The following is a 22,097-nucleotide window of genomic DNA, read 5'->3' on the forward strand; positions in this document are numbered from 1 at the left end:
TGGCAGACTACTATTTCATATTGTTTTACAACACATGTCTTCAGCACTCTGGTGGGAAAGACTTTAAAACAAAACTTACAACAGTTACTTTTCTCAACAACTGAAATATAGAATAGTGTGATTAAGCAAAATATGTGAACTGTTTGCAATTTCAAATTAATATTGAAATGTACAGGTTTAGAATTTTCTGCAGTGAAACGTTTTCGGAACTTCAGTTTTCAAAAAAAGCATACAAAAGCTAGACGTTAAGAACGTTTCCAATGAGCGAGCATTGGATTGCGAAGCAATCCGAAAAGAACTGTGAAAGCAGTTCCGGGGGTTGATGAGCGCCAGCGAGCAGAGGGCGAAGCCTCCTAGTATTATATAAAACGCTAATACGTACGTATGTATGTATGTATCAATAAAACCGATGATATTTCTTTTCTCGCGCTGGCAACAGTTTTCATTTTTAATTGATTGGATTCGGCGCGCAAGAGCACGTAGTAAGCAACCAGATAACAATAACCAGAGTGAGCATTATCAGGTTGTTCAATTCAGATTCATGCACTAAAAACATGGCAATATTTAATTTAAACTCAATTGGGTATAATATAAAAAAAACACAACTACTTCCACTTAGTAGGAATAACATTTACCATGACGCAATGCTAAATTCAATGCCACTATCCACATAAATGCCACTATCCACATAAATCAATTATTAATCAAAAATCGAATATCAATTACTTTTCTTTACAATGCAATAAAATCTGGCGAGCAGCTATTTAAACGATCAAACACTTCGTTTGTTTATTTGTGGCTTGAAGTTAGGTTCGCAGAAAATGCCGTTCATGGGTTAAATTTAGTAGGAATAACACAACCTGTGACGTAGGCTATAGTATACCCAATTAGGAATTAATTAATTAATTGAAGTGAGAATGCTTTAAAAGGCCGCTGTTGAATTGATATTTTTCTACTGGGAGCTACCTAAACGTCTAAAAAACGTTTAAGTGTTTGTATTGAATGCATTGAATTTTTTTATATTTCGAGTTTATTTATGCATTGAATTTTCACGCTTTAAAATGCAGAATATTAGTGAAGTAATATTTGATAATTTATTTTGCTAATATGCTTCTTATTTAGCTAATGTTTTGATTTTTTCACCATGTACAATCTAAATAGCTAATATACTTTTTTAAAAGCCAATAAGAACATTGGTAGAATTCTTCTACATAAGTACAATACTATGTCTTTGATGATAATATATTATGTCTTTGTGCTAGAACATTGTGTTCATTGGCGAGCGAGCGCAGCGAGCCATGGTTCACGGCGTGAGCCACATAGGATTGCGTAGCAATTCTCGGGGGTTGGCGAGCGTTAGCGAGCAGGGGGCTCAACAATCATTTCAGGGGGAAATCGCAGGGGGAAAAACAATCATTTCAGGCGTGGACGTTGAAGGAGAAGGATGAATGAGTTTAGTAACGCAGAAATGGCCGACATGCATTACGTATACGGCGCCGCTGATGGAAATGGACGAGCCGCGGCACGAACGTACCTTTAGCGCTTCCCAAACAGACGTCAGCCAGGTCATGTTTTGTTTGGACGATTGCAACGCAGATTATGTGAATCAGGTGCTTTCGTAGCACGTAGCCACATCGGTCGAGAACGTGCTACACGCACACCTGTCGTAGAGGAAGCCGTGCTACAGGAGTATGCCGTCAACCCGCAAAGAAGTCTCCGAGAAGGCGAACGTGTCTTGGGTGTAGCTCGTTCCACCATAATGCGCATACTGCACGATGACATGCAACACCCTTACCACTTCCAAAAAGTACAGGCATTGTAATGTTTGGCAACTGTTTGGCGATCGTTCAGGCGCACTTGGCGCATTGTGTCACCCCTTCGGGGGCATGCTAGGAATCGAGGTAGAGGTATGTTTATCTTGGTCGGGAGAGGTTCTCCCTTGGTTGTTTAAGAGCTGGATGCTCGAGTATAAAAATAATGACTAGTTTCTTTTAATTTTTAATAAAGTTAAGTTTATTATTATGAAAATCTGGTGTGATTATTTGTATGGAATATAGTCATTACAACACGCTCTCGTTTCGAACACCAGAGATTTGCACCTATAGAAAGCAATTTCGGAAGTAGAATCAGAAGTTAGTTGGAGAATTCTGATCTGAGAGAAAAATGTTCAAAAGCGTACGAAAAGAAGATTTCTTGACAGTTTTGTCAGAGATAGGTGAGGAAGCCAGTTTGGAACTGAAATTAACGGAGCTGAAACATATGTTGCAAAATAGCAAGGAATACTTAGACGATCCGGATTTTGTTAAAGAAATACTAAATACTACAGTAGAAAACAGGAAGAGAGCTGAAGAGACAGAAAAAGCGAAATTAGAAGAAGAAAAAATACGATTAGAACGAGAACACGAAATTCAGCTGGCGAAGATCCGAACGACACGAAGTATCGAAAGCAGAAGTCCAACCCCAGACGCTCAACACAGCCGTGGAGAAAGCGAAATTTCCCTGGATAAACTGATAAAAGGAGTAGAAACCTTGACGATTCCAGTACCGAAGAAAGCGGAAGCATGGAATATGTTTTTCGACTCCATCGAAAGAGCATTTAAACATAAGAATGTTCCGGACGAATTCAAAGCAGAGATATTGTTGAAATTAATTGGGGATAAAGCTGTCAATGTTCTTGTTTACATAAAAGGAGAAGATTTAAAGGACTATCAAAAAGTAAAAACACTGATTCTAAAGGAATATGAACCGACCCCCCAAACCTGTTTGGAAAATTTCAGAAGAGCAAAACGATATTCAGGAGAAACACACATCCAGTTTGCTTCACGAATGACCGCAACATGGGATTATTACTGTAAATTAAGAAATGCAGAAGATATTGATACACTTAAAGAACTAATTATATCCGACAAGATATTCCAAACTTTAGACGGAGAAACAGCGTCCCATATCACAATACGACAAGGAAATACATGGTTGAAGCCTCAGGAATTAGCTAGAGAGTGTGATATTTACTTTTCAGCGCGAAGAAAATCTTTTGATGAATACCGAAGTGAGGGAAAACGAACGAGATTTGGAGAAGCAACATATTCACCCGAAAAGTATGTTCCCCCTCGACTGAGAAAAGAATATCCGAGACAAGAAAACAATTTCGTCAGGCAAAGAGAATGCTACATTTGTGGGAGCTATCGACACATTGCGAGAGACTGTTCCGATAGAAAGAAAAAGAATGAAATGACGGGAAAGCGAAATGAAAGGGATCACACAAAAATTTCAAGAAATTCGAATAAAGTATCAAGCCGAGAAGAAGTGGTGGTAGCGAAAGTAGATTCATCTCATCTACGGAGTGACGTCAGAGAAACCATTATTAAACCCCTGCAGAAAGTTAATATTTTTATCAACTCCGAAGAAATCGAAGCAATCGTCGATTCTGGAACTCAGATTTCAATTCTACATTCGTCATTCATTCCGGATGTAAAGGAGAGACATGGAGGGAAAATTTTGTTAACTTCTGCATTCGGACAACAGATTGAAGCAAAAGTTTGCCGTACGCCGATTTATTTAAGAAATGATGGAACTAACTTATTTAATTCAGTGGATACCTTTATTGCTGTGACGGATGAATTAAATGTGCCTTGTTTATTAACTCCCGAAATACATGAACTTTTGATCAACCCCCCAGAAAAGAACATGAATTCCGACATCGCAGAAGAAAGGCGTCAGAACGAAGAAGAAAAAATGTTCGTTTTGTTTACTGAAACAGAAAAAGAGAAACAAAATACGACAGAAGAGAGAAATGAAGAGGTGGAGGAGAGGGAGAAGGGCATTGCATCAGTTGCCCCTGGCAACCAGTCAAGCTTTGGGGAGTGGCTAGAGGATAATGCAACAGCCAATCCCATCGAGTCTACTGTATCGACAGCCAAACAGCTGTTACTAGAACAACAAACATGCCCGACTCTACACGAGCCTTGGAAGTTGTCGAAGGAAAAGAAGGGAAACTATTTTATTATGGACGGACTCTTGCATCATGAAGAAAAATTGTTTGGAGAAAAATTACGCCAATTAGTTCTCCCATTAAGTAGAAGACAGAAGGTACTTGATCTAGCTCACAACTCGGTATTTGGATGCCATATGGGCATGCGGAAGACAAAAGAGAGAATAAGGTACTCCTTCTACTGGCCAGGAGTTTCTCAAGATGTGGAACACTTTTGTAAAACATGCAGCGAATGTCAATTAAGAAGCCCTGAAAAAGGTCGGATAAAATTCCAATAACTCCAGTAGCAAGACCTGGACTGCCATTCGAAATAGTAAACATCGATATTATTGGGCCCATTGATCCATCCTCTGCTAGGAAGCACAAATATATTTTATGTCTTATAGATCAACACTCAAGATGGCCGTAGGCCATTCCTCTGAAAAGCTTAAGTGCAAAAGCTACTTGCACAGCTCTCCTCGAAATATTCATACGAACAGGAATCCCGCATACTATTGCAAGTGATAATGGTACAAATTTCGTGTCAAGACTGACTAAAGAATTTCAAGAAAGATTGGGTGCCCATCCTAGATTTTCAACCCCTGGATACAGTGCTTCCAATGGACTAGTTGAACGATGGAATAGGAGTTTACAGCAGATGCTACATCATGTGATAAGGAGCGACCCATCTAACTGGGATAAGCATATCCCATTCCTGTTATTTGCTTATCGGGAAATCCCCAACTGCACCACTGGAATATCACCTTTTCAATTAATGTATGGAAGACAGCCAAGAGGACCTTTGGCAGTGCTAAAATCATCATGGTCTGGTGAAATACCCATTCCTCCAAATTTGAGTGAATCAGCTGTCGAATACTTACAACAGTTGAAAATAAGAATGGAGCAAGCTGCAGAACAAGCTGAATTGATCGCAAGTGGAAAACAACAAAAATACACTGAATATTTCAATCGAAGATCTGTACCAAAAAGTTTCAAGAATGGTGACCTAGTTTATTTACTTATACCGGACTCTAACAACAAGCTTTATGCTAGATGGAGTGGTCCTGGAGAAATAGTGAGTCTTATTCCTCCTCACTCGTACAAAGTAAGACTACCAGATGGAAAAATAAAACATGTTCATTCCAACAAAATAAGAAAATTTCAAGCTCGTGTCAACGCCGTTGGAGTGATATTCGAAAATGAAGAAGATTTTGGAGAAGTCATAACTCTACCAAGAAAAGACTTATCAACCCCTTTGGAGTATTTAAAAATTGAAGGAAATTTAGATCTAGAAAATTTGGATAAAACTCAGAAGAATAGTTTAATGACCCTCATCAACCAGCATCAAGCATTATTTACAGGAAAAGTAAAAATGGCTAAAGTAGAATCCCACAAGATCAGATTAATTCCAAATGTAGAAAGAAAGAAACCACATGTATATAGGATCCCAGAAGCGTTGAAAGCAAGAGTTGATGCCGAAATAGAAGATTTGTTAAGTTCAGGACTAATAGAGGAGAGTGAAGCTGAGATAGCTCACCCAGTAGTTTGTGTAAACAAGAAAGATGGAAGCATCAGACTTTGTGTTGATTATAGAGCTCTGAATGCGGTTACCAAAGCTGACGATTTTCCGATGGAAGATGCAGTGGATCTAATGTACAATATAGGAAGAGCCAATGTAATAAGCACGCTTGATCTTCTCAAAGGTTATTACGCCGTTCCTATGGAGGAAGAAAGCAAAGAATTTACATCTTTCAAAACTCACCGTGGGCAGTATCAATTTAAAGTTCTCCCATTTGGATTGAAAAATGCCGCTGCCACTTTTCAGCGAGTTATGAACAAGTCACTAAAAGAGTTCAAAGAATTTTCAAGATCATATATTGACGATATTGCTATTTTCTCAAAAGACTTCGAAACCCATCTTCATGATTTAGAAAAAGTCTTTACAAAATTAGAATTATTAGGATTTACCATCAACGTGAAGAAATGTTCTTTTGCGAAACCTCAAATAAAATATTTAGGTCACGTGATTGGATCAGGGAAACATCAACCTGACCCGCAGAAAATAATAGCCATTCAAAAATTGGAATCGCCAAAGACGAAAACTCATCTGAAAAGCCTTCTAGGACTGACGAATTACTACAGGGAATACATCCCAAACTATGCAGACGTCGCGTACCCCCTCACCGAACTCACGAGAAAAAAACAACCGGAGATGCTTGAATGGAGAGAAACACATGAGTCTGCTTTCCAACGGCTCAAAGAGAAATTGGCGAAAACAACGGAATTGATTACCCCTACCCCCAACGAGCATTTCATCATCCACTCTGATGCTTCACAGGTGGGAGTAGGTGCCTGCTTGTCTCAACGGAAAGGCGACTCAGAAGTACCAGTGTGTTATGCCAGCCAAAAGTTTTCTAAATCTCAACAGAATTGGCCCACTATTGAGCGAGAGGCCTATGGAATAGTATGGGCATTGAAGAAATTCGAGCCTTGGATATTTGGCTCCCCAATCAAAATTGTGACCGACCACAACCCACTGGCATTCATTGTTAAAAATGCTCCCCAATCGTCTAAGCTCCAAAGGTGGGCGCTTGCCCTTCAAAGGTATGATTTAAGAATCGAGCACTGTCCGCGAAGAAATCTTAAAAACGCAGATGCCCTTTCCAGACTCCCAATCTCAGGTGATTAAAAATAAAATAAACTGCCGAGGTCAATGCAGACTTGGTCGGTTAGTGTTAAAAGTTATTTCATGACTCTTATATTTTTTTATTAGAGACTCTAAGTGTTTATATGCTTATATTGATATTTACTTGTGGATAAATTTAAAATAACAGATATTTTAGGTAAGTGCTTAATTAATTTGAAAACATATTTTAAAGTAAGATCTTTATAATTCAAAAAGAAAAAAATGAATGATTTAGTGTTTGAAAAATAGTAAATTTCATTGTTTATATGCATAATTTTAAGATATGATTAAAATCCATGGAAATATAATTATTGAATTGTAATGTTTATACATGATCTTTGAAGTGTTATGGTTTAAAAATATTTTTTTATTTTGGTTTGTAGTAATAATTGTTTAATTAATAATGTGTGTATTAAATATTATTAGTATTACTGTGTGTCAGTAGATTATAGTTAAAGTGGATAATTATTCTTGTATTAGATATTATTTTATAACTATTTTTTCTATAAAAAAAAAAGGTTATGTAGAATTGAATTGTTGATTGCTAACGTTACGGTGTATAGTTAATGAAAACTGAGTTTATATATGAGTAGTTTGAATATCTCATCTGTATTAGTATTTAATATTCTTATTAGGTTGTCATTGGAAATATTGCATAATCAGGTTTATCGTATGTATCAATGTGTATTATTATTATTTTTTGATCGCAAACAGTTGTTTTTTTTATTTTCAGATTAACGATTAATTATTGTGTAATATAATCATTATCTTAGGGGGAAAGGTGTAATGTTTGGCAACTGTTTGGCGATCGTTCAGGCGCACTTGGCGCATTGTGTCACCCCTTCGGGGGCATGCTAGGAATCGAGGTAGAGGTATGTTTATCTTGGTCGGGAGAGGTTCTCCCTTGGTTGTTTAAGAGCTGGATGCTCGAGTATAAAAATAATGACTAGTTTCTTTTAATTTTTAATAAAGTTAAGTTTATTATTATGAAAATCTGGTGTGATTATTTGTATGGAATATAGTCATTACAGGCATTGTGCGCTGACGATTATCCCAAACGCATTGCATTCTCACGCTGGTATTTGCAATAGCGGGTCGCACAGCCAGATTTTCCATCATGGATTTTGTTTTCTGATGAATCCTGCTTTACACGGGATGGTGTCGTGAACCACACCCAAAGAACCAAGTATGAAAACCCAAGATGTACACGTGCCCATGCACATCAACAACATTTCAGCGTAAACGTTTGGGTTGGTATTATGTTGGGACATGTTGATTGGCCCTTACCTTCTACCTGAACGCCTCGACGGAAATACCTATCGCATTTTTTTAGAAAGAGTTTTGCCGGATCTGATGGGTGACGTTCCAGCCGCTACACGCCGAAACATCTGGTTTCAGCATGATGGAGCGCCTGCCCACTTTAGCTACGCTGTTCGAGAATACCTCAAGAGGATTTATCCTAATCGCTGGATCGGTAGAGGCGGACCAGTCCCATGGCCACCGCGATCCCCCGACCTGACTCCCTTGGATTTCTATCTATGGGGACACATGAAGTCCATAGTGTACGAGACACCTGTAACATCGGACATGGATCTTATCGCCAGGATCGCGGAAGCGGCAGCACGTGTCCGTGACATTCCTGACCAATTTGAACGGGTTCGTGAATCCATGCGCCGACGCTGTGAAACGTGCATTGTGGCGAATGGAAGGAATTTTGAGCATTTGCTGTGATGTAATGATGTTTTATAATAAAAAACATACTAACACCGATATCGATATAATTTTTTTTCTCCTCATCCAAACCTGCACTTATCGCCTTCTAGCGGTCTCAGTTTTAATTTTCGGACACAAGTTCCTATGTAAATCTTGTTTATCATGACATGACAGACCAGCATGTTAAGTTTGTAAACGACCTTTTGGGACACCCTGTATATATATATATATATATATATATATTTACACAAGGCTTATCCACAGTTCCCTGATATTGCTGAGCTGATCTAGGCTGTAAATAGCACATGCGCAGCGGCGCAGAAGAAGAGACTAGCAAGCCTTCCGCAAGGAAATAGTTCTGAATTTATACCTAAAAGAAAAAGTAATATCTCCTAATAAACTACAGAATTTATGTAATTGTTGATAACAATAGTTTGCTAGATATTTGATAATTAAAAACTAGTAAACTGTACTATCTCACTTCTTCATGTTTGATCACAAAACTGCTATTTTCACTACATGTTTCTTTCTCGCATTTTACCCACGTTAATTATTTACTATTAAGCAGATTGTCATTACTTTTAGAATATTGAGCAGAATTAAATTAAATCCAATTTCAAGTTCATATGACTATTTGATTCAAGATTATGAGCATTTACATGCAGCTGTTCATGGTTCCCTACTTCAAAAATGTGCGAATTTCGGAAATCTTAAATTTTTTGAAATAAGTCAGTATAGTATGCAATTTTAATCCTGAATTGAACAAAATCAATTGCAAATAAAAACATTTATTGTTGAAAGTAATATGCATTATTTTGAATTTCATCCTATGGGATGTGTATTTATATTTAAACAAGTGTTTGTAATAACTAACTATCAGTTTTATTCTGCTCGGTATTATAAGTTATATAGGAGATATTATACTCAACTTATTTTATAAGTAATATTTCAAATCATTCTCTCTTAGACATTTTCCTAACATAAAATTACTTACAACTTTAAAATAAATGCTCCTTATTAGCTTGTAATTTGTTCTATTCGATTGAGTGTAAAAAAAAAACAATAAAAAATGGCACATAACTTTAACATTTTAATTTATTAAACGATTGTTGATTCTTGATTACAATGATTAAAAAAAATTAAAATAACTATTTTTTAAGAAACTCTGATGTGATTGACAATAACATCCGACGAAGGGGGCACGAAGTGCGACGAAGGGGGCACACGTGAAAGTTCATTGACTTGGGTCATGAAACTTTTTGAGTCTATCTAACCATTTATGTTATTAATTTTAATCTATCTTTATTATTTTATGAGTTATTAAACATCAAAATGGGTCCGGGACTTTATAAACACCCTGTATATTTGAATTTCTGTCAATGTTGTTAATGATAATACTGTCTTCAGTGTATTTTATTTTGTGGCTGTGATACATGTCATGCTTTTTAGCTACGAGGATTGAATCGAAATGGCAGAAGAGTAATACTATTTATTTGAAAAAGAAAATTAATTTCATCCAGTTAATTTAAATCATAAAAAAAAAAATTCTAATATTTTAAAACCTGCCACTATTATTGTTAATATGACTTTCTTACTAATTCATATTTTTTTTTCTTCTTTTAGGTTCCAATAATTACAAGTTTCAACATGTAGGCGGAAACAGCATTAAAAATAATTTTGTTGGTTTGTAAAAAAAAATTAAATTTTAGTCTTAAATAAAAGTACTTTGAATTTCAGCTGACTAATTATTTAAATTTGTAGTTTTATAGCTTTAAAAATTCAAGCACCTTAGACAACTATCTTCTAAAAATACGAGTATGAGTTCCCACAAATAATTTTTACTAACTGTAGAATTTGGATGAGTGTTATTTTAAGATGATTTAAATCAATCTATTAAAATTATAGAAGAATTATGCATTTGAAACTTTCTTTTATAGCTTAACAAAAGAAGCAATTACTGCCGAAGGTTTAATATTAAAAATTTCAGGTTGATACTGGTTTCTCTACTAGTGAAAAAAAATATAATGATATACATTATTCTTCATATAATATCTTTATATATATTATATTTTTTATATAGTGAGTCTAAAAATTAATAAACTAGGTGGTCCGTATAACACCTCACCTTCGTAAGTGCTAAAAATAAAAAACAGATTTAAGTTGAACTACATAAGCCTGAAGTGTAAAATGTTGCACCTTTGGTTGATAAATTAATACTTCTAAAAATACAAAAATATATACTTGAGGTTACGAAGTAATAACTTAAGGTAGAACATGGAACACATGCGCTAATAAAAAATAACCTTTCCAAGTGTTGAAAATACACTTCAGGTTGATTTTTAACAACCAGAAGTGTAAAATGGCCCACCTTAGGTTGAAAAATATCTACCTCTACAAGCCAGAGGCGTATCTATGGAAGGAAGCGCCTATGGCAAATCTCGCACTGGCGCCCTTCCTAAAATATTTATAATCTCTTTTTTTATGCGATGCGAAATAAAAGCGTTGTTTGAAGTATTTAAGCCTTTTGGCAATATTGCAAAAAGAGCCGCGGTGGCTCAGGGGATTCACCTTCCAACGAGGTGAGCCGGGTTCGATTCCCAGCGATGACTGCTCGACACGATTTCCGTATCCGGCTTGCACCTACCACGGTGCTGACGTAAAATATCCTCTTTGACGGATCATTGGTTACCCTTGCCGTCAGACTAACCGCGGGAGGCTTTCGTGATCCTCCTCTCCATGTAACGCAAATGCGGATTAGTTCAATCAAAAAAGTGGTCCGCGAAAGCAAATTTCTCCAAAATGCTCGATACAGGCGTTCTCTTGTCTTCTGAATCGGGTTCAAAATTACAAGGCTACGAAGTTGGACATCAGCAGTCGCAAACTCAAACAATTGGATCGGCTGTTCAACAACGTTTATAAAATTTTCCAAAAAGATTGCAACGCAATTTTTTTTAATAGATTAATAAATAAATAAAAATTAACTGCAACAATAAAATTATCTCTTTTTAATTATAATGCATTCAAGTGTGTTCGAAATCAGCATTAGTTAGAAATAAAAAAAAAGTCTGCTTTATCATATTTAAAGAAGATTCTCTTGCGTTTCTTCAACTGTCAATAACAATTCTAACAATTTGTTTAATTAAGCAACAAATACAATTAAAAAACAAAAATACGCACGCACAACAAATGTCTCTGAATTAAAAAAGAACTATAACATAACCAGATGATTACCCATTATTTTTAAAATTTAAACTGAATAAAATTAATTGTTTTTAGAAATAATCATGCTTTGCTAATACCAAAACAATAAAATCATCGAGATATAACAAATTCATTAAAGATCACAGTGTAAATAATTACGATTTGTTATGACAATTACAAATAAAATAGCTACAATCAAATTTTATAACTTCGTTAGCTTTTTATTTACAAGAAACCGATGGTCTTAATATAATTAAGTTTTACAAACATTATATAATAACCGATAATAAGAAAAAATATACATATAGTAATTAATACAGAACTCTAGACAAAATAGCGACAATAATACATTCTTTAATGAGAAATAAATTAGAGGAAGTTGACGTCTTAGTTAAAGAATATCTAGAAATAATTGATTTTTTAACAGTGAAAAAAAAAAGGCAAAAAGTTAAGAAATGGACCAAAAAAAAAAAAAATCAAATTATGAAAAATTTTCTTCGCATCAGAATGGAACAAATTAGAGAAAAAGCAGAAAAAAATTAAACAGATTTGAATCACAAGTTTGTAGACGTTCGGTGCGCAAAAAAATAAATAAATAAACGGACTACCCTGATAACTTTTGATATAATAATCAGATCTTCACGTTCTTCTCATGTCAATGGTTCAAGGAGGTGACTTAAAATATGCTAATTAATAAGTGCAGGGACAATATTTCAAGTTACGAAATCAGACACTAAAACGTACTTTCTCTGAATAAACATGCCATTTTTTTTGACTGATTTGGATTTCTGTACCCCTAAGTATTGGGGGTAGTCACAATATGAGAAGTAACTTGAGAGCTTTTCAATCGAATTTTAAAAAAATTTTCCCATAACTATAAAGGTCCTTTATTAAAAAATATCTTTTCGTAAATATTTATTATTTTATTTATAATAGTCGTAAAAAAATTCAATTGTTAGATGTACATTTTTTACATTGTTTTAAAAAATACTACATTTTAGCGAAATTGATCAAATAGTCAAATTTATAGTCAAATAGTCAAATTTATAGTCAATAGTCAAAATAGAAATCAAATTTTAAATATCCGACTTTTTTTTAATTCTATTTCTCAGGAATCCTAACTCCATATTCAAACAACATGAATTTAGACCAACCTGTATAACAGGGGAAAAAACTTTTTTTTAAAAAATAATCAAAATTAATTAGCTTTAAAATTTGCTTTTTAGGAAGAAGAGAAATATAAGTGACTGGAATATTTGAGGAAAAGAGGGCTTTTTTTGTATCTTTATGAAAATATATTATAAGAATGCGTATACTTCATTATTTAACAAGGTCTAATTTTTCAATATTTAAAATGCTTATTGTTTTTTTTATATTCTTAAAATAAGGATAATTATTTAATGAAAAATAATTATTGTGATTGTTACTTTATTGATTTTTTTTCAAGTAACATAATATGTAGTGATATAAACATAATGTAAGTGATATGTATTGTAAAAGACTTATAAAATTAAAAAAAAAGTAATTATTTAATCTAATTTTTCCTTTCTTTTTTTTTTGAAAAGGGAAGAAAATTGTAATCTGAAATAAAATAAAAGATATAGGGGAAAGAAAGATGACAAAATTTTGCACCCGAGATGCTATGGAAGCGTGTTCCATAACTCGAAGAAAGGTTGATAAATATTAAATAAATGTAATTTAAAAGTACAAAACAAACATGTCTTTATGAATTAAAAAAAATCAATTTGTAAGTAAAAGGATTATTGAAACTTACACTTAAAGCATTGTTCCTTAATATAACCCTTCAAAGAAAAGAAGGAAAAAAAACAAGTGGTTAAACTCAAAATCTATCTATTTATGAATAGAAAGAGAAACATTTATCGGTTGTTGGAAACTATTTGCTGAACGTAATGAATGTTACGTAATAAACACAAAATTATTTACTTATCGCAATTATTTTTCAGGAAAATTAAGAAAATATATTCCCACTAGCATTAGAAATTTTAACATTCGTTGCTTTTTTTATTACATATTATTTATAATTATAATGCATTAACGAGTATTTAATTATACAATATATAATTATTAATACAAAAAATCTATGTACATATTAAATGTACTGTCATAAAACAGTAACAATAAAAACTAAAAAATATTATAAATTCTAATTTATAGCATTAAAAGGAGCAAATGTCCCACTCGATCTACACATACAGAGATGCTAACTTGCAACTTAATGGGGAACTTCTTTCTAGTGGTAGCAAAATTTATGTTTTGATGTTTTATTCTTGGTTTATGTAAATCTGATTTAAAATTATATTTTCCGCCACTACGTATGTATAATTCGAAATTTTCCATGAAATACAATTTTACTCCAGTTACCTTGTGGTAAGAATTTCAAATTTTACCAATATCATCTAAAATTTTGCAAGGTTTAGTTTTTAACTCTACCACTTAATAAAATATTTCGGAGAAATCTTACATCCCTGCATATCGACATCATTTCTAGAAAATATAATGAACGCATATAATGGTATTAATAATTTAAGTATAATGCATTAATTTAAATATTTAGGAAATGATTACTTACAATCAAAGAAAATCCTTGTAGTACACGTTGTTTTCTTAAATCTATGAACCAACTATAAAAGTCCAGAAGCTGCATCAAAATAGATTATAAAAATCTAAAGACTTTAAATATTTGAAATCTTGAAACATTAACTAAAACGAGCAGAATTTTTTGTATGAGCACCTAACTACTTATAACGCCTGCCCTTTATTTTTCAAAATAGTGGAAAGTATCCATTATTAAATCGTTCCATTGGTTTAAATTATTTGTAGAGCGAGTCATCAGAGGAACCTCCTATTTTTAGTATTTCACACTTTAGTGGCGGTGATTCCCACCATGGGTGGTAAAAATCTCCTGTTGAGGAAGAATTTACGCTAATTTATAGAAGGGGCTCTACTTGAAATCTATTCAGCAAATTCCGAAAACGTTTTTCAAAGAGATTTTAACCCCTGATAAAATTTAAGATTTACAAGCATTTCACTACAGAATAATTAGTCTAAGCAAGACTGGGACACCCCATGGTTTTCACATCTCTCTGTCCTCTGGTCATCACCATCTGGCCATCTGGTTTTTCTGCCTGAAGGGGTTCCATTCATTTCCTCCCCCGAAAATCGTTCTTTTAATTGGAGGTCTCACTTTCCTTAAGATAAGGGGAGAAAAATTTCTTTACGTTTGTCACCAACTTTTGAACTTCCAAAGTTTCTTTCGTTCGCCTTTCATTTTTTTAGTCTGTTGTACTACTAATTTTTTCATATAGATAAATATTTTAAATTTAAAGATTCAGCTTATATTATTATAATTTATATTTAACGTATAGCATTTTCAATTATACATAAATAATATCAAATAATCTAAGTAGAAAAGCATTTTTTCCAAATAAATTATTTTAAATTTAATTGACTGTCTAAGTAAACTATTTTAGATAAACGAAATCAATAAATATTATTTTTAGGATTTGTTTTCTCTTTTTATCATCTTATTATAAAAAAGGACACGATTTTAAACAAATACGCTATGTATTGCCGAGGAAAAAGGCATTGACTTATATCTATATATTTGCTACTCAAGAGCTATAACATCATACATAGTACTACAATACACATTCAATACAATTCTACAATATACATTCTTAATGCTAGTACATATTCCATACTTTTGTAATCTAAATTATGTTATTAAGTTAATTATTTTACTTTTATATATAACCATGATTTTTTGTGACTATTTTAGTGTTTTTTTTTCCCTTGTGCAATATTATAGTTTGACTCTGAGTTACAGTTTCAATAAAGTCTTATAAATAATGTCTTGCTTGTTTATAATATTGGGAACTTCAATATTTATAACTCTTACTCGTGAATAACCCTTCTGAATGAACATGTTTAAACTGTTTATTTTATCATCGTTTATACCTGGAAAAAAAAAATTTTTTTTTTTCGTTTTCCTCAAAAAATTTCACGTTAAGTTTGTGCTTTATTTTTCGTTTTTAGTAGAAAAAATGAAATTAATAATGCACTAAAAAAATAAAATAAATAAAATTCCCTGTAATTTTCTATAATAAATAATGAGCTTACATTTTGTCTTTTCATTTTATCAGCGATAACTTAAATTCTTTCTATTACAGCTTTGACGTATCGTGAAGCAATAAGAAGCTACATTTTAGAAAAAAATAAGTTTAAATTCCTTTTAATACGGTGAATCCAATATAACAACTTAGATTTCCCGCGCTTTTCGAGTTATGTAAAAGCGCTGGAAACCTTGGCCCTCCTATTATCCCTAACTGAGGTGGTCTATGAGTTTTCAAACGAAGTTATTAAAAAAATGAAAAACAGTGGGAGGTTAAAATTGTTTAACACTCGCCACCTACTTTGTTTTTATTATTAGCGGTTCCCTTTCATATTTCACTCCCCCAGTTATAAAAAGAGTTCCTCGAAAGACCTCGATGTCTTCTTTTCGAGCCCTCGAGGAAAGGTTAAATGTTGGATGCTTTTTTTAATTCTGCCATAACTTGAAAAAAAAATTAGTAAAATTTTTAATTAAAAAAATAATCGTTGATGTCGATTGATTTTGCGCCTTTTTGAAATAATGCGCCCATGGCATTCGCCATACTTGCCATACCCTAGATACGCCACTGCTACAAGCATAACATTATATACCTGAGATTGAAAAATAATTACCTGAGGTAAAACAAAATACACCTGAGGTTGATTTATAACAACCAGAAGTGTAAAGCGACACACCACAGTTTGATAAATATATACCTCTACAAGCATAACATTATATACCTGAGATTGAAAAATAATTTCCTGAGGTAAAACAAAATACACCTGAGGTTGATTTATAACAACCAGAAGTGTAAAGCGACACACCACAGGTCCCGATATCGAGCTCATTTTCCCCTTTCTAAATTTTCTAAGTCCGTTTGTATTATGGAATCGTCCTGTCCATAGTCGCTTGTCATCCAAGCTCTTGGCGATAGAATTAGTTTGGCAATCACCCATTTCAGCTGATTGCCAAAGTTTAGGGTTATAAAACGGCTGGCATTCAAGACAGTGCAGTACGGCACTACAAACTTCCTTCTTTTTTAATGGAAAGTGTTGCCATGGATAGAGAGTATTGCTCTACGCCACTGTCATATACAGTTAACCATCCTTCATATGGTATTTGCTGTCTATCTAGCTTCAGCTAGAGCCTTATTAATGGGATCAGAAAGCTATAAGCTTCAGCAAAGATCTCATCTCACTATACTACATCCATGAAGTTGTCAATCCTTCATTCGAAACAATCCGAGCCTCCATCATCAAAACTTATATGTGGTAGGAAATAATTTGTGCATCATGTTAAATAGCAAATCTTGCATTAATATGTGCGAAATATATTAATTGATTTTAGTTTGTGTGCTCTAAGATACTTCCACAATGTTTGTCGAAATGATTATAGGCATTATTATTCAAGGCATTAATTAGAGGACCTCGGTTGAATCGCGCCTTGGAGAATCTAGTGGGCGTCACAGATAGCGATACGGAAATATCCCCTAAGAGTTATCTGACTAAGTATAGTTGTGTTTGTACAAGAGTGAAATCTTATTCTTGTAATATATATAACAATAGTTTTCCACAAAGAATTCATCTGACTATACACCTTCCTGTTCACACTGGTGAGGAACCTTTTTCCTGTCATATATGTTATAAGACTTTTCCCCATAGAAGTAATCTGACTATGCATGGTTATGTTCATACTGCTGAGAAACCGTACTCTTGTAGTTATGTAATAGGAGTTTCTCACAAAAAAGTAATCTAACTAAACACAATCGCGTTCACGCTGGTGAAAAACCTTATTCTAGTATATAATAAGAGTTTTTTCATGCAAAAGTCATCTGACTAAGAAGAGTTGTGTTCACACTGTTGAGAAACCTTATTCTTGTTGTTTATGTAATATGAGTTTTTCACAACAGAATCATTTAACTGATCAGGGTCTTGCTCACATTGGTGAGAAGCTTTATTCTTGTAGTAAATGCAACAAGAGTTTTTCGCAAAACAGTTATCTAATTGAACACAGTCGTATTCACACTGGTGATAAACCTCATTCTTGTAGTATATGCAACAAGAGTTTTTCCTTTAAAAGTCATTTGACTGAACACAGACGTGTTCACACTGGTGAGAAACCTTATTCTTGTAGTTTGTGCAACAAGAGTTTTTCGCAAAAAGGTCATCTGACTGAACACAGTCGTGTTCACACTGGTGAGAAACCTTATTCTTGCAGTATGTGCAACAAAAGTTTTCTGCAAAAAATGACTCTAACTGTACACAGTCGTGTTCATACTGGTGAGAAACCTTATTCTTGTAGTATATGCAACAAGAGTTTTTCTCAAAAAAGTCATCTGAATATACACAGTCATATTTACACTGGTGAGAAACCTTATTCTTGTAGTATATGCAATAAGAGTTTTTCACAAAATAGTGATCTGACTAAACATAGGCGTGTTCACACTGGTGAGAAACCTTATTCTTGTAGTATGTGCAATAAGAGTTTTTCGCAAAAAAGTTATCTGACTAAACATAGTCGTGTTCACACTGGTGAGAAACCTTTTTCTTGTAGTATATGCAACAAGAGTTTTTCGCTTAAAAGTCATCTGACTCATCACAGTCGTGTTCATACTGGTGAGAAACCTTATTCTTGTAGTATATGCAACAAGAGTTTTTCGCAAAAAAGTCAACTAACTGCACACGGTCATGTTCACACTGGTGAGAAACCTTATTCTTGTAGTATATGCAACAAGAGTTTTTTGAAAAAAAGTCATCTGACTGAACACGGTCGTGTTCACACTGGTGAGAAACCTCATTCTTGTAGTATATGCAACAAGAGTTATTCGCAAAAAAGTCATCTGACTCAACACAGTCGTGTTCACACTGGTGAGAAACCTTATTATTGTAGTATATGCAACAATAGTTTTTCGCAAAAAAGTCAACTAACTGCACACGGTCATGTTCACACTGGTGAGAAACATTATTCTTGTAGTATATGCAACAAGAGTTTTTTGAAAAAAAGTCATCTGACTGAACACGGTCGTGTTCACACTGGTGAGAAACCTCATTCTTGTAGTATATGCAACAAGAGTTATTCGCAAAAAAGTCATCTGACTCAACACAGTCGTGTTCACACTGGTGAGAAACCTTATTCTTGTAGTATATGCAACAAGAGTTTTTCCCAAAGAAATCATGTGACTAAACACAGTCGTGTTCACACTGGTGAGAAACCTTATTCTTGTAGTATATGCAATAAGAGATTTTCGCATAAAAGTCATCTGAATGTACACAGTCATATTCACACTGGCGAGAAGCCTTATTCTTGTAGTATATGCAATAAGAGTTTTTCACGAAATAGTCATCTGACTAAACATAGTCGTGTTCACACTGGTGAGAAACTTCATTCTTGTAGTATATGCAACAAAAGTTTTTCGCAAAAAAGTCAACTAACTGCACACAGTCATGTTCACACTGGTGAGAAATCTTATTCTTGTAGTATATGCAACAAGAGTTTTTCCCAAAGAAATCATGTGACTAAACACAGTCGTGTTCACACTGGTGAGAAACCTTATTCTTGTAGTATATGCAATAAGAGTTTTTCACAAAATAGTGATCTGACTAAACATAGTCGTGTTCACACTGGTGAGAAACCTTATTCTTGTAGTATATGCAACAAGAGTTTTTCGCAAAAAAGTCATCTGAATATACACTGTCACAGGGTTGGAGTTTTTGCCGGCAAAAAGGGGTTTTTTCCAGGACAGTGGCAAAAACCTGGTAAAAACCGGCAAAAACTGGTAAAAACCGGCAAAAACCAAATTATCTAAATTGCTGATTAAATATTATTACAAAATACTTGAAACAAATTTAAATCAATCATAAGGAATAATAATTTTGATACATTACATGAAAAAATTATTTTTAACATATTAATAATTAATATAATAGTAATAATTTTTAAAAGATTGAAAGTTTGTGATCTCTTTTCATTTTAGAATCCTAAAATAAATGTTTTTTTACAAATAAATAAATATTATTATTTGCATAATATTATTATTTATTATGAAAAATTATTATTTGTACAATAATTAACTACACACATTGATAGATATTTTATGTTTTAAATTATAGTTATATTAATTTAAAATAAGTTCATTTCACTGGAAAAAAAAGAATAATCACAAATTTTTCCAATCAATAATGTTTTAAACTACTAAAATGATATATTATTACATGATAATGTAATAATAATTATGAAATAATAATTTTGTTAATTTTTTTGTAATTATTTATATTTGTAGTATATATTTCAATTTTAGGAATAATTTTGTATCAAAAATGTGTTTTTGTCCTCTCATCTTGGAAAATATAGGTTTTTGCCACTTTTTGCCAATTTGCTTGGCAAAAACCTGTTTTTGCCAGGACGGTTTTTACCGGTATTTACCATGGTTTTTTCCACCTGTGGCAAAATCTTGCCAACCCTGCACTGTCATGTTCACACTGGTGAGAAACCTTATTCTTGTAGTATATGCAACAAGAGTTTTTCACGAGAAAGATATCTAACTAAACACAGTCGTGTTCACACTGGTGAGAAACCTTACTCTTAAAGTATATTCAACAAAAGTTTTTTCGCAAATACGTTATCTGTCTAAACACAGACTAGTTCACACTGGTGATAATCCGTATTCTTGTGCTACATGTAAAGAGTTTTTCATGCTAAAGTTGTCTAAGCACAGTTATGTTCATACTAGTGAAAAATCTTATCTGTGCAATATGTGTAAAAAGAGTTTTTCACGTAGAGGTCATCTGACTGAGCACTTTGTGTTCATAGAGGAGAGAAGCCTTAAACTTGTATATGTAATAAAAATTTTACTCATAACAGTAATCTAATGAAACACAGCATTGTGTTTCATTAGATTACTGTTATGAGTACTAGTGAGAAACACATACTAGTGAGAAACCTGATTCTTGTAGTTAATTCGTAACCCCGTATTCACCGTTGACACTGACCTTACGCGAAACACCCAGTGTCGAAACCCCGGTTTGGAAATGTTGACCTCGATTCGAAAAGTGTATTTTTCATTATTTTTGGACACTCTGTTTCCTAACTGGGGGTTTCTTAACTCACTGTTAACTTGCACTCCGTGTTAGATTTACAGCTTTATTAACTGTGATTGCTTTCAATTTTTGCTGCTATTTTAAAACAATTTTTCTATGAAAGAATTAAAAAATAGATTGCATTGAGTAATTAAACAATCACTCTTTTACTGGACAAATGAAAAAGATGTTAAGTTTCGTTTATCTAACTGAGTAGCATAAATGAGCAGAAGGATCTAAATATTATAATTATGAATTTAGATATTTTTTTACTATGGATATCATAAAGCTGCACACAAACATAGAAATATTACTAAAATTCACTTAAAAATTCTTTTATTTTTAACAAGGATCAAGAGGATTATGCTACACCATTCTTATGATTATTCACATTTTTAATATTTAACATATTATCAATAACATATTATTAATAACATAACATATTATCAATAACTTAAACCACTGAGAAAAATTTTCCTTTTTTCTAAAAACTTAAAAATGAAATTGTATAAAATAAACTTCTCAGCTCAGATAAGCATAAATCAATACATCTCTATTGTTCAAAATAAGCTACAAATGACTATTATTGTGCTGCCTCTGCCGATGATAGAGAAATTTACTGTAAGAGATATGATGAATAATATAACGATTATTTTAAAGGCAAATGTCATAATATGAACAAATATTCCAAAACTTTTAAAAAATCATCAATTTAAAGATTTTATTATTTAAATAATTGTAAATAAAAATATATCAGTTGTATATGCACCAGATGTCATAAAGTAACCAGGCCAAAAAAATGTTAATTAAAGATGGCATTTTAACTTCATATGATATTAAGCAATCAATCTCTCTCAAATGATTCTATTTTTTCCAAATACTCAGCTGATTGTTTGATGGTTATAAAATTCTAAATGGTCATTAAAGTTATTTGATGCAGATTATTGTGTAGTTAAAATGTTACCTCACATCAAGATTTGTATTGATTACATAATATTTATTTCAGCATAATTTAAATTTTTATTATATATTTTAAATTATGTTAGTATTATATATTAAAAATAAAGTGAAATAATGTTTTTAATTTTATTAATAGTTTTGTTTTATGTATAAAAATTTTTAAAATGTCATTCGCTGTCTTCATATCTAAATATTGCAAATTATTTTGCCTGTTCTTCTCTATACTATATTTTATTTTTGGGCAAGATCTATCATCTGAATGTACATCATTCGGATCTATAATAATTTTATGAATTGTATTCTCTTTCAAATTTTATATTTCTTTGAAGCATCGGTTGTTTGTTTTTTTTCATTGAAAAAATATAGATAAAAGCTAATTAA

General features: G+C 32.9%; 2 protein-coding genes across 2 annotated transcripts; both read left to right on the forward strand.

The window, feature by feature from the left end:
- The first annotated feature begins 2,163 nt into the window (after window positions 1-2,163).
- LOC147807560 (uncharacterized) lies at window positions 2,164-17,436 on the forward strand. Its single transcript, XM_087166686.1, has 4 exons — window positions 2,164-4,249; window positions 4,444-5,068; window positions 5,126-6,574; window positions 17,343-17,436. Exons 1-4 carry the CDS (start codon window positions 2,164-2,166, stop codon window positions 17,434-17,436), a joined length of 4,254 nt encoding a protein of 1,417 aa, XP_087022812.1.
- Window positions 16,751-20,558, forward strand: LOC107441587 (uncharacterized). Its single transcript, XM_087166687.1, has 2 exons — window positions 16,751-19,381; window positions 20,150-20,558. The coding sequence occupies exons 1-2, from the start codon at window positions 17,573-17,575 to the stop codon at window positions 20,264-20,266; spliced, it is 1,926 nt and encodes a 641-aa protein (XP_087022813.1). The 5' UTR covers window positions 16,751-17,572; the 3' UTR covers window positions 20,267-20,558.
- Window positions 20,559-22,097: the final 1,539 nt, after the last annotated feature.

Source organism: Parasteatoda tepidariorum, chromosome 6 (assembly GCF_982258835.1).
Source record: "Parasteatoda tepidariorum strain Cologne lab strain chromosome 6, Ptep-v5.0, whole genome shotgun sequence".
In the NCBI taxonomy this organism is placed as follows: domain Eukaryota; kingdom Metazoa; phylum Arthropoda; class Arachnida; order Araneae; family Theridiidae; genus Parasteatoda; species Parasteatoda tepidariorum.